Source organism: Psammomys obesus, unplaced genomic scaffold (assembly GCF_907164565.1).
Source record: "Psammomys obesus unplaced genomic scaffold, mPsaObe1.curated_primary_1811, whole genome shotgun sequence".
Taxonomy (NCBI): Eukaryota; Metazoa; Chordata; class Mammalia; order Rodentia; family Muridae; genus Psammomys; species Psammomys obesus.
The window spans coordinates 10,314,448-10,328,215 of NW_026592118.1; the positions used below are offsets into that span (position 1 = coordinate 10,314,448).

Consider the following 13,768-nt stretch of genomic DNA (forward strand, 5'->3'; position numbering starts at 1 on the left):
TCTATCTATCTATCTATCTATCTATCTATCTATCTATCTATCTATCTATCTATCTATCTTTTTGGTCTCTGGGTTTCTCTGTGTAGCCTTGGCTGTCCTGAACTAACGAATGTCCCACCCCCATCTCTCTCTCTCTCTCTTGTTTTTTTAAGACAGGGTTTCTCTGTATCATTGGCTGTCCTGGTCTTACTTTGTAGACCAGACTGGCCTCGAATTCACAGAGATCCACCTTCCTCTGCCTCCTGAATGCTGGGATTAAAGGCGTGAGCCACCACACCAGGCTAGGCCACTTTTATTTTATTATTTTTCATTCTTCAAGAAGCTTCCCAAGAGGCCGGTCCTCACCTTATACTTTCTCCATCTTTTTTTCACTAGCTGTGCTGTGTCTGTCTACCCTCTGTGTCCCAGTCCCAGTCTACCTGGGAGGCATTCCCAACTCCTGCCCCTCTCCATTCTTCATCAACCTTCTGCCCAAGTTTCTCTTTTGTAGCTGTAAGAAGTTACTCTGGCAAAAGCAACTTAGGGAAGAAACTCCATCATGGCAGGGAGGTCACAGCAATAGAGGCTTGAGGGAGCTAGTCATATGTCCACAGTCAGAAGAAGGGGCAGTGACTGAGTGCATGCCAGTACTCAGTTTGCCTCCCCATCATGCTGTCCAGGATCCACGATTAATAGTCTTCCCATATCAATTAATTATTATCGAGATAATCTCTCCCAGAGGTGCCCAGGTGCCAAATTGGCAGTTTATACTAACATCGCACCTTATCTCTTAGTGTTGGTTTTAAGTTGTATTCTTACTGTATATCTAACCTCTTTGGGGGAGGGGCAGCCACACTCATGACCATTCCTATTGACTTGAAGGTACTTGCCCACAATTCCCTTAGTGAATGTCAGCCTGTCTGGACAGCCAGCTCTGTAAAAAGCGTTAGTGTGTATAAATAGAAATTCCAGATCTTCACTTTGTTATTTTCCATAAGATTTCTAGCTCTCTGTATGTATTTAAAATGTCATCTATAAAAGTTGATTTGAGGGCTGGAGAGATGGCTCAGAGGTTAAGAGCACTGGCTGCTCTTCCAAAGGTCCTGAGTTCAATTCCCAGCAACCACATGGTGGCTCACAACCATCTATAATGAGATTTAGCGCCTCCTCCTGGCATGCAGCTGACAGAACACTGTATAAATAATAAATAAATCTTTAAAAAAAAAAAAAGTTGATTTGAGCCAAGTCTTGTAAGCTTCCTGCTGCAATCAAGACCCCTCCTTTCTGTGGTCCCTCTTATAGCTCTAGCTCACAGATACAGGCATAGGGTTTGCCTCTCTGGGTAGCATGGCAGGGACATCAGCAGTTCTGCATTTGTATCCCACTTAAAGCTGGCTCCTCAGATACATGATTACAGGACGAGAGAAGACAGTGGCATTTAGTATGTGTTTACGCTTCCCTCCTAGGAGAAATACGAGCGTGCTGTCAAGAGAGCAAATATCAAGATTGTCACCCCTGACTGGGTCCTGGACTGCGTGTCTGAGAAGAGCAGGAAGGACGAAGCCTTTTACCATCCCCGTCTGATCATCTATGAAGAGGAAGAGGAGGAGGAGGAGGAGGGGGACAACGAGGAGCAGGACTCTCAGAACGAGGGCAGCACTGAGGAGAAGTCGAGTGTAGCCAGCTCTCCAGAAGCCTCTCCTGCTGAGCAGCCGTGCTCTCCCAAGCCCAGGGCCGAGGTGTCTAAAGGGGAGTTGATGTTTGATGACTCTTCTGATTCTTCCCCCGAGAAGCAGGAGCGGAGCTTGAACTGGGCCCCTGCGGAAGCCCCGCCACTCACCACGGCCCAGCGCAGGCTGCCTCAGGGAAAAGGGCCAGGACTCATTAACCTGTGTGCCAATGTGCCACCTGTCCCAGGGGACATCCTGCCTCCTGACATGCGGGGTAACTTGATGGCTGCTGGACAAAACCTCCCGAGTTCTGAGCGATCAGAAATGCTAGGGACCTGGAGCCCAGCTGTCCGGACGTTACGAAACATCACAAACAATGCGGACATCCAGCAGATCAACCGTCCGTCCAATGTTGCACATGTAAGTTTCAGGAAGCTGACAGCTGCATCAAAGAGTGGGATTTTATGACCTTTGGATCAGGTTCTTTACAAGTCCCATTTTTGTAGGAACTTCTTTATAGTCATGTTAAACAGGCATGAATCAGATGGTGACAGTTGGGCCAGCAGGGATCCAAATACCTGCTAGTGAGCACAGGAGACCTTATGGCCTGGCAGTGTAGCCGTTTGTGTTCTCCCAGGAGCGATCTCACTGGCTTTCCTAAAGACTCACATCTTTGCATGCTGTCCCTGTTGGTGCATATCATTGTATATTTCAGTCAGAGCCAGACACTTCCTGATAGCAGGAGGAATCTTATGAGGGAGGTGATGTCAATCAGGCTTGAATGACAGGTTGTGGAAAGGACTGAGCTCAGAGTTCCAGGTGAAGACCCGAAGTAGGCAAGGACTTGCTGTCCTCTCAGAACACGAGGTGAGCTGGGTGGTGTGAGAGCACCATGAGAGACAAGGCAAGTAGCTTTGTTACAGTGGACATGGGGAAGAGTGTGCGCCCATTTCCTGGGAAGCCTTCAGAGGACCTGAGCAGCGCCCAGCTGAGGTCTGACCACTGTTGTATGACTGGTTATGACGGGGTGAGAGGAGAAAGAAATGGGAAAGCCCTACAAGGGGCTGGCACGTGGTAAGTGAGCAGAGGTTTGGGAGAGGAAGGATGCAGGCGGAGAGGGGTCTGATAGCAGGGAGGTGAGTGGGGTTGACAGCAGACGATGCTGTCTAGCTTTGGAGCAGATAAGGCAGTGCATGAGGTAGGACGAAGCAAGAGGAGAGTCCAGGGCCACGCTGGGAGCATTCTGGCATGGGCAGCCAAAAGTCCTTCCATTCAAGAGCTGCTGTACTGGCTTCACTGATCTGGCTGCTTTGTTCTTCCCATCCTCCACCTCCCCTTTAACAGTGCTCAACTGTGTTAACAACCTGAGACAGGACGCAGTGCCATTTGAGGTGGACATAGGGGGAACTATGATGGCCCGGATGTGAGGTGGTGCTAAGAATCATTTTGCTGGGTTTGATTTTTGAGAGCTTTAAGAAAGCCTCTGCTGTTAGAACCTTGTCTCTGACGTTAGCAGTAAACACTGATGGCTGAGATTCTAGAGACAGTGGAGGGGACAGTCGTGATCCTGGTGACTCCAGGTATTCTTAAGTGTTATGAAGAAAAAACCTAGCTGCTGAGGCAAGATAGATAAAAGAGGGTTATCTGAGGAGAATGGGGGTACCGTAAGGTGACTGAGTCAAAGACTGGAAGGCAGTTCTGCTGGACATGGCCAGCACTAGTTTAGGTTGGTAACCATGGTTTTAATGTGACCTGGGAAGTAAGAGGGAGCTCAGGCTGGACAGAGGTAAGATGAGGGGTTGGCTTGAACTGTGCTGGCCTATAGCCCTGACAGACTGCTGTCACTATGGCTTCGACACTGAAATAGACAATGCCATGCATCAGCGGGGACAGCATACAAAGAGTGGGTCCAGTAGGGATGGACAAGGAAGTGGCCACAGACAGCCTAATTCATGCCCTTTGAAGTTCACTCATAGGCATATTCTGCATTGGTCAAAATAAATTGAAAAATTTTATGCATTTGCCCAGATTACAAGATTCTCTGTACAGGCTGGATTTTAAGCTTTTTTTGCATGGCCACGGTATGATAAAAGCTGGCTAGGTGAAGGCTGGAGAGATGGCTATGTGTTTAAGATCCGTGGCTGCTCTTCTGGAGTAACTGGGTCTGATTCCCAGCACTCGTGATACCTGTAACACCAGTCCCAGGGGCTCTGCCACCCTCTTCTGGCCTCAGCAGCCATTGCATGCTCATGTTATGGGCTTACATTCAGGCAGAACAACCATTCACAAAAATAAATAAACCTTTAATAACCAACCAAACAAAAAACTGGCCTGGTGTTCCAGAAACTGCAGCACCTCTAGGCAGAAGGTCCCCCTAGTCCCTGCTTGACTGCCAGTGTCCCCACTCACATGTCAAGTGACTTCACAGGTTCATGCCTTGTATATGTACTGTTCATAAGTACATGACTGACCACAGCCCTTCGGAGTCTCTGGGAAGGTGTGGAGGTGAGGGGGCCTCAGAGCTGACCTAAGCCGGCATGTCTACTTGTGGGGAGCATGAGGTAGGGGGTACTGGACTGCACAGAAGGAGTGGCTCAGCCTGAGTATGATGGGTGGACCACCCTACCTTCCTGCCTAAGTGTCCAGGAAGCAGGAGCCGTGTGGCCCACAACCACAGAGTGGGAGCAGGGGAGGACAGCAGGAATGCAGGAGTTGGAGCGCTAGTGGGCCTGGTGACAATTGGAGGTAAGGGGTGTGGTGGTCAGTGGGCTGGAGGCAAAGATGATGGGCATTTCAGATCTTGAGAGGGGCAGTACCGCCAGAAGGAGAGATTAGAAGGTGAGCAGGTTTGGGCGAGGGGTACCTGGGCTGTTCAGGTGGATTTGCCCTATAAACATTTGGAAATGTTGATTCAGAAGATCTCAGAGCTGGTGTTAGGCTTTCAGCTGCTCAAGAGTCCGCATACCTCCTTTCCTTCCGTGAGAAGTTCTGGGTGGCAGCCATGCATTCACATTGAAGGCAAGGGCTTTGCCCTTCCCCGCTCTCATAGCAGGAGCAGGGTTGGTCAGTCAGTGGTCTGCTGTGTATGCTCACGTAGAGGCAGGTTTAAGTGCGGGGAATCCTGAGTCTGGATGTAGACAGAGACTAATGTCTGATATGAGCTGCTCTGACACTGTCCTCCAGTGACACTGGTTCCAGGATGGAGCCAGCTCAGCCAGCAACAGCAAAGGTAGGTTCAGGTTACTGTGGCGCTTCCTGAGCATCATTACCACTGAGAACAAAAAATGAATTTCAGAATGTCAGAGAAGGGGACTTAGTTTGATTAGTGGAGAGGGGGAGGTGACTTGTCAAATTCCTGCTTGATGGCTGGTATGTCCCAGCTAGGGCTTGTGTGGTATGTGTTTTTATATTCTGGCAGGAATTTAGATGATGCAATGCAAAGAGGGGAAATTCGAAGTTGCTGTCTGTCTAGAACTGCTGCTTGAAGGTAGCATGGTTCAGTTTCTTGGGTTCCTCTGGTTGCTGTGAGGCAGATATGGGAAGTTGGTTTGGTGAGCACAGCAGTGCTCTTGCGGTTGTCTCCACCACTGGTGTAGAACCCCTCAGGCTGTCGGTGGGCCTGGCTGGGCTCTCCTGACTCCTGACTCTTCTTTGTTTCTCCTTGGGCAGACTGGGTCAGCCACAGCAGGAGGACATTTCAGCCTTTGCTTCTGAGTCCAGGACAGAAACAGCTGCATGTCATGCCCTCTTTGTTTTGTTTTGTTTTTCGAGACAGGGTTTGTCTGTGTAGCCCCGGCTGTCCTGATACTCATTCTGTGGACCAGGCTGGTCTTGAACTTAGAGAGGCAGAGACCTGCCTCTCCATCTCGAGTGTGGGATTAAAGGTGTACGCAACCACCACTGGCTTCCTTCTCTCCTTTTAGCATAACCCTCCCCACATAGACATCAAAATCTGCTGCATTCTGCTGATCTCTCTCAAAAGTTGGTCCAGAGGGTCTGCCTGGCTGCAGAGTTCCCTCATGCCTGTCCTGCCAGCAGCTCTTGTGTTGTGGGGCATCTCCCTCCAGGGTCCCTTTGGATGGGGTTGGCGGTACAGAGAACAGCAGTGTGGCAGATGGCTGCTTTGGCCTATTCATGTGACAGGCCGTTGCTGTGTTGTCCCATCTGTTGCTTAGTCTTGTTTGAGGAAGGATATTCAACAGCTGTAGTGATTTCTCAGGAAGTCATTCTAAACACTGTTCTCAGTGCTGGCATATATCTGCGTGCAAAACAAACGAAAGATTGCTTTTTTTCAACCTATTTTTTATTTTTTAGGATTTTAATATGATTACATCATTTTCTTTTTCGTTTCCTCCCTCCAAATTCTCTCTTCCTTGCGCTCTTTCAAATTCATGACTTTTTTTCATTGATTGTTACATATCTCTGCGTGTACTTCTAAATATGAATATAACCTGATTGGTCTGTATATTACTTGTACGTATGCATGTGTTAGAGCTGACCATTTGGTGTGGGATAGCCAGTTGTTGTGCTCTTCCCTGGGGAAGACTTCTGCTCTTAGCTTTCCTTAGTTGCCTGTAGGGTTGAGGCTTTATGAGCTGTCTCCATGCTATTATTTTTTGTTATCATTCCAGTTTTAATATATATGCTATTAAAGTCAGCACCATTCACTTAAAAAAAAAAAAATCTTTGCCTATAGTGCTATTGATGTGTGGGCGGGCTTATACCACAGTGTTCATGTGGAGGTTAGAGCAGGACTTTTTAAGTGTCAGCTCGTGCCTTCCACCATGTTTGAGAGAAAGTCTCTTTTGTTCACTGCTGTGTAACTAGGCTATGTGACCTATGACCTTCCTTATATCCCCAGTCTCTGCCTCCCTTCTCCCTGTAAGAGCATTAAGATCGCAGGTGCATATACTCCTGTGCCTGGCTCTTACGTGAGTTCAAGAGATGTAAGCTCAGGTTCCTGGACTAGCATGACCTACTCCCCAGCACCTCCCTCCTCCTCATAATAATAATAATTATTATTAACAGTAATATTAATTATTATATAATTGCATATATATATAATATATAATTATAGAATAATAATAGTAATTATTATTATAGGTACAATCTTTTGTAGTTTAGGCTAGTCTTGAACTCCCTATGTAGCAAGGGCTGACCTTGAACTGATGCTCTTCCCTCCATTTCCCAAGTGTTAGAATCACAGGTCCATTTCATCAAGCTGAGCTAACATTTGCCTTTAAGCACACCTTTTGCTAGAGTCCATTTGTCCCTTTCCTGTGTCACATACGCTCTAGAACAAGGTACAGCGAGGGAGGAGCAGGAGCTACGCTGGCTGGTGTAACTGCGAGTTGCTCTGGTGGTAAGAGTGGGTCCCCTGCCTTACCTGAAGTAGAGGCGACTCCCAGAATCAGGAGGAAGTACAACATGGTTGTACCTGTGGAGAGATCTAAGCCAAGGCTGCCACTTCCCATAGCACTGTCTAGTCAGTCAGAACGAGGCCATGGTATGGAAGGAGGGAGTTGCAGGGGAGAGCACTGCATTCCCGGTAGCCTGGCCACGCAGGACCAAATACTGCCGTTTGTTTTATTCTGTTTGTGTTCTTTAAGATGCAGCGGCTCTGTGAATCAGTGCCCTCAAGTCTGTTGGGGGGGAGTGAGGAGGGGGAGAAGTGAGATGGGGGAAGTGCGAGCGGGGGAAGGGTGTGTGGATCTGATGCCGCTTTGGAGAATTGGTTCTGTCTTTCTACCGTGGAAGACAGGGCTTAAACTCAGGTTGCTAGGCTCCAATAGCAAGCACTTCACCTGCTGAGCATCTCCCAGCTCCTGTGTTTGTTAGTCTATTTTTCTGTTTTTGTAATTGAGCATCCTGCTCTCTGGATGTTGAATACAAAGTACATATGGGAGAGCAATGTGGTGTTGCTGTCTGGTCCCCATTATGTAGCCGTTCAGCATATCAGCTGCCGGGATGCACTGCTCCTCGCCTGGGAATGGGTAGTGCCCCTCAGCAATTATTGGTAGTGACTTGGCCCTCCTTTTGTTTTCTAGATCTTACAGTCCCTTTCAGCACCCACAAAAAACCTAGAGCAGCAGGTGGCGCACGGCCAGCAGGGACACCCCACTGCTAGTACTGTGCTGTTTGGCCAGCCTAAAGGTGCTCCCGAGACACACGTGTTGCAGCAGCACCATCCTCCCCAGCAGCCACCGCAGCAGCACCCAGTCCTGCACCTCCAGCCTCAGATCATGCAGCTCCAGCAGCAGCAGCAGCAGCAGCAGCAGCAACAGCAGCCGCCACAACAGCAGCAGCCACAGCCACAGCCTTACCCCCAGCCGCCATCACATCAGTTCCCACAGCAAGTCCATCAGCATCAGTTTTCTCAGCAGCAGCTCCAGTTTCCACAGCAACCATTACACCCTCAGCAGCAGTTGCATCGCCCTCAACAGCAGCTGCAGCCATTTCAGCAGCAGCATGCCCTGCAGCAGCAGCTCCATCAGCTGCAGCAGCAGCAGCTCCAGCAGCACCAGTTAGCACAGCTCCAGCAGCAGCAACAGCAGCAGCATAACCTTCTCCAGCAGCAGCAGCAGCAGCAGCAGCAGCTCCAGCGCTTGCACCAGCAGCAACAGCAACAGCAGCAGATGCAGAATCAAGCAGCACACTTGAACCAAACGTCCCAGGCACTACAGCACCAGGTTCTACCCCAGCAGCCCCTGCAGCTGCCCCTGCAGCCCCCACCTCAGCAGCAACAACAACAACAGCAGCAGCAGCAGCAGCTTTTTGGACACGACCCCGCAGTGGAGAGTTAGTACTGGTTCCTATTTTCTCACAAGTTACAAGCTTGCATAAGTGGTCCAAGAGCATGGCACCTATCAAATAAGTGTGACACATGGAGTGTGAGTTTCATACCTGTCCAGCAGGCATTACAGTGAGATAATTAGGGGACTTTATGTTTTGCACACTACAGTGAGGACCAGTGTTCACAGAGTATCCAAGCTGCCTCAGGAGCAATGCTGAGGATTTAATGCCTAGACCTAAATTACATCTTCTTCTTCTTGATCTGATTTTGTAGGTAGATTAGTATATTTGTAGCAACATTCCAAATGTAGTTAGATTATGGATTCAAACTGAACTCATCAAAATGCACTTTTAATTTATGTTCATGTCTGTCACTCTAGTTCCAGAAGAAGGCTTCTTGCTAGGATGTGTGTTTGCAATTGCGGACTATCCTGAGCAGATGTCGGATAAGCAGCTGCTGGCCACCTGGAAAAGGGTGAGCTGGGGAAGCTGGGGGCTGTGTGCTTGAGGGTGTAGGCTGGCTGCCTGGTTAGCTGGTCTCATGCAGCAAGTTCCATGTGTGCACTCTGGTGCCATGAGTACCTCCATCAGTGCTGCCTGCCCTCTGTGAGAAGTGCCCACCACTTTCTGGGCTTCTGTCACATGGGTGCTGGGTGAGTTTTGGCTCTTACAATTCCCTTAGGGGTAATGGTTGCCTTTATCTTCTGGTTTAATTGTAGAATACTGGTCCATTTATGTTTGTTTGTCTGTCTGTCTGTCTGTCTGTCTGTCTGTCTGTCTGTCTGTCTATCTATCTATCTATCTATCTATCTATCTATCTATCTATCTATCTTAAAGAAAAAGAAAATTTTGGAAAAGTTCTTCTTGCAGTCAATCACGCTACAAATCAAAATGGAGCAACCCCCACCCTCCCCCAATAAGACGGAGTTTAGGATAGAGGCATTGCTTGAGTTCTTCACTATAAGCACTCCTGGTGCTTAAACCTCCACTGAGTGCCAAGTGTGCTGCTGCAAGACTAGGCAATGTGGAATTGGCAGAGGCTGGGCAAGCCACACAGTGGCGGGCTGTGCGGTGGTGTGGACAGAGAAGGTCTAGGAGCAGCCTGGAAAGGGGCATGAGTTCGTGGTTGGACAGGGCTGTTAAAGCTGGTAGAGGTGATCACAAGGCTTGTCCACAGGAGGGGTTCAGGAAGGAATGGGGGGATGATCCCAACAGAGCAGCCTAATAAATACTTAAGGCGCTTCTGGCACTGATGGGGACTGTCATCAAGTCTAGTCCTGAGCAGCTCTTGAGTCAGGAAGAGCAAAGGACAAAGGCTGTCTGTCTTCCAGTACATTATCAAATGCTATGGTAGTGGAATTTGGACTTTCATTGCAAGCTATATAGAAAGGGGGTGAATTGAAGTAGAAGCTGTGTTATGTGGTCAGGTGTAGACTTTGTTTGGGTTCACCAGGAAGGTGAGTGATGGGCCAGCCAGGAGAGGATAAGATATGAGGATAGGGCTGGGGGGCCAGAGAGTGTCTAGGGCTGCAGGGTCAGAAAACGGTCTTGGGGGAGGAATGGGGGACTATGAAATTGTATGTTGAGAAGCTTTATGAAAAGGTAGAACTAGAATCAACGGTCATGAAACAGTAAAGTTTGATGTTTCATATGCTTGTTTGTGTCAGGGTCTCTCAAGAAGCTGTCCTTGAACTCCAAGGATGACCTTGAACAACTTAAACTTCTTTCAGCCATTTGGGATTACAGGCATGTGCTACCACACCCAGTTTATGGGGCTCTGGGGACTGAGCCCAGGGCCTCTTATATGTTATACAAGCTTTTTCTAGCCGAGCCAACACTCCCAGTCAGTTTGGCTTTTGAAGGCATTGAAGGATGCTGTGGACAGCATCCATGCTTTGTTTTCAATCTTTTTTTTTTTTTTTTTTGCCTTTTCTGCTTTTCTCCTGTTCTGAAGATTGAACCTGCCTTACTCTTGAGAGTCAAATGGTCCACCACTGCTAAACCCCAAGCCCTGCAACACTGCATGATGGGAGTTGGGACAGAGAAAGAAAGAGAGCTGTCGAGAACAACACACTGGCAGGCTGAACAGAGGGAGAACAGTGTTGGAGCAGGGACAGTTCAGGGCACTTGAAAAACTAGAGGCTTAGTGAAGGGAGACTTAGATCAGGACAGTGCAGGGTGTAGGGCTCAGCATAGCTTGTAGAGCCAGTATCAACTGAGGGTGGTGATTTCTGAGTCAAATAGCATGCAGCATGCCCTTCAGATGAGTGCAGCTGCGGGGTGAGGAGAAGTACAGGTGTCTAGCTCAGAGTGCACCCCCTCCCCTCTATTTAGATGCCACTGATCAGCAAGGGGGTGCCTGGCAGCCAAGAAATAGGGTTTGACTGGATGGCGAGGGAGTTCTTGAGTGAGCATTGAAGGGAACTCTTAAGTAGATATAAAAACAGAGCTTAAGACTTGGCAGGTGGGGCAAAGGACATGAGGAGGTTGTTTGCTCTTTTGAGAGACACGGTGAAGGTTCTAATTCCCTCCTGAAATACTCATGAAAAGACTTGGTGCAAACAAACTCAGTTGTTTGCAGTGGCTTGAGAGTGTGCTTGCCATGCCCTGGGCTAGCCAGGTGTGGGGTCTTCCAGCTGTTTGTGTGGCCATACTGCAGCGATTGGCTTCTCCCCTTTTGTGAATGGCTCCAGACCAAGGGCAGGAGGTGGAGGAATCTCTGGAGAGCTATCCCTGGGGCTTACTGGGAGAATATGTGATTTGAGGACACACTTTAAGAGCACCTCACATCTCTGTGGAGAGCTTGGGAGTGAGCTTTGAAGGATAGGATACTTTGAAGACAGCAGATATGGGAGGTGGGATGAGGTCATAGTCAGCACCAGAAAAAAAACTTAGACAAGGAGGGAACATTTGTCTTAAGGGTGCCATAGAAGCTACCTGGATGACCTGGCCTTCACACAGGGACACTCAGTAGATAATGTGTAAGACCAGAAAGCAATGAATAGCATAGCATATGTGAGTTAGAATATGTTAGTAATTATCAGAGGACACAGCTCCGGCGGTGGGAAGCAGGTGAAGGCAGGAGCTTCTAGTGGTGTCATACTCCTTGAAGCTAAACTTAAAACAGTTAAAACAAAAACACACTATTTCAAATTGGCAAGTGAAACCAGAATTGGAATGAGACCAGGTCTTTCACAGTGTTAAGCTTACATTTCAGCTGCTGTGCAGTAATGTTCAATTCTCTGTGGTGATGGCCTTTTGACTGTTGCTAGGGCATAAAACCAACATCAGGATAGAACAATCCCTTCTCCAAAACTGGAACCAGTTCCCATAATATATATATATATATATATATTTCATAAATGCGTGTGTGTGTGTGTGTGTGTACCCCTCCTGAGGCTTGAGGCATTGGGTCCCCTGAAGCTGGAGATGCAGGCAGAAGCATGGGTGCTGCTAACCAAACTTGGGTCTTCCAGAAGAGCAGTACTCGTTGATCTCTGCTGAGCCATCTCTCCAGCCCGTCAGACACATTACATTCTGATGAGGCTTTTTGTTCCAGGGTGAAGGTTTGTGAGAGCAGTGGATCTGTTCTGAGAGCGTACAGTATTGAGAAGAGATACCACTTGTTCTCAGTAAGAAGGCAGGGGGGCGCCTGGACACCGTAGGCAGCTTTGTCACACGCTCCACTGCCCAAAATGTCATCGGTGCTAGGCTGACGAGGCTGTTTGAAGAACATGGCGGTCTTCATTCTCTGAAACAGCTGAGTGCCATAGTGTGCTGGGGGAAGATTGCGTGCATGCTGTGTGAATGTTGTTGTTAGGTTCTGTTTATCCTGGGTCATGCCAATGTAGTCGTAGTTTCTGGGTTGAAACCACGATTTTTGTAGTAACCTGAATGATTGAAGCTGACGTCATGTCTGCCTGGGTCTCTTGTGTAGATAATCCAGGCACACGGTGGCACTGTGGACCCCACTTTCACGAGCCGATGCACACACCTCCTCTGCGAGAGCCAAGTCAGTAGTATGTATGCACAGGTAAGAAACTGATCACCATGACCGGGAGGCCACAGCACTGTTATGTGCAGCCCTAGAAGCAAGTGCTTAATATGTTTGTTCATGGAACAGTGTCATGTGGCCCAAACAGCCATGAATGCAGCGTGGAGCAGAGTTCATCTTTATCTCTTGAGTGGTAGATGCACATGCCAGTTTTTTGTGGTGCTGGGAATCAAACTTAGGATCATGCATGTTAGACTAGTGAGCTACTGTGTCCCACCTTACAGTGTTTTTAGAATCTTCTAGAGAATAGTTTCCTGCCTCCAAAACTAAGAAAGCCACTTCAGTGGGCTAGATTGTGTTGTGGAAAGCTTTGGGCAATAGAAAGGAACCAGGAAGTTCCAGGTGGATGCAGAAAAACTAGTCAGCATCCCTCCCACCTTAATCACTGTCCAGGTGACTCTCAAGATGGGATTTGGCACCCCTTGGGGCTTTTCATGCAAGCGCTCCTGAGGGTAAGACCTGAGAGAGCAAGTAGGAAACCTGGCCTGTAAGCTTTTCCCAGCATTTCTTCTCTTTTACAAGTCTTCCTGCTAGTTGACAGATGGATGCTATTGTGTATATGACAGTGGCTCTAGGAGTACCCTGTTCAGTGCTATTGACTGCTCTGTTTTTGTGCTGTGTGTCTCCCCTGTGGTCAAATTGGGGGGGGGGGGTACTTGGTTTGTTTATATGCAGGGGATTGGTACGTTTCTCTTTGTGGGGAAATTGTGTTGTGACTGTGAATTTTTTTTTTTTTTTTTAAATCATGTGTATGTGTGTTTCTTTGTGAGTACACGAAACGTGTAGGTGCCCTGGGAGCCTCAGATACCCCAGAGGTAGAATTTTTGATTCACTGGCTTCTGGGAAGGTGGCGCTGTATCACTGTATCATGCAAGCCAAACATTTACTGCCCGGTTCAAGCAAAGAAGCAGAGACAGCGTGAGTGTTTTGTTTGCCAGGCACTACGGGAGAGAAAGCGGTGTGTCACTGCACACTGGCTCAACACAGTCCTGAAGAAGAAGAAGCTGGTGCCACCCCATCGAGCCCTGCATTTCCCTGTGGCATTCCCTCCTGGGGGCAAACCCTGTGCACAGCATGTAAGGCCCATCCCCTCTTCTTGGCTTTCACAGTTCTGTCCCAGACCCCTGGGTTGCTTTCTCACCCTCTGCGTGCTGTGGCCGCTGTATGCAGTGCCTGCCACAAGACATCCTTTGTTCTACCTCGTTGGCATTTCAGACTCTAGGATAAGTCACTGTTGGGCAGAACTTAGTTATTAACTGTGGGTACTTGCTGC

General features: G+C 48.4%; 1 protein-coding gene across 2 annotated transcripts in view; it reads left to right on the forward strand.

The window, feature by feature from the left end:
- Paxip1 (PAX interacting protein 1) overlaps positions 1–13,768 on the forward strand; it is a 47,697-nt gene that overhangs the window by 19,077 nt on the left and 14,852 nt on the right. For both annotated transcript variants that reach the window (XM_055612812.1, XM_055612813.1), the window contains exons 6-10: positions 1,446–2,069; positions 7,697–8,447; positions 8,822–8,916; positions 12,379–12,474; positions 13,434–13,571. In XM_055612812.1, the coding sequence (XP_055468787.1) occupies positions 1,446–2,069; positions 7,697–8,447; positions 8,822–8,916; positions 12,379–12,474; positions 13,434–13,571 (1,704 nt within the window). The remainder of the gene's footprint in view (positions 1–1,445; positions 2,070–7,696; positions 8,448–8,821; positions 8,917–12,378; positions 12,475–13,433; positions 13,572–13,768) is intronic.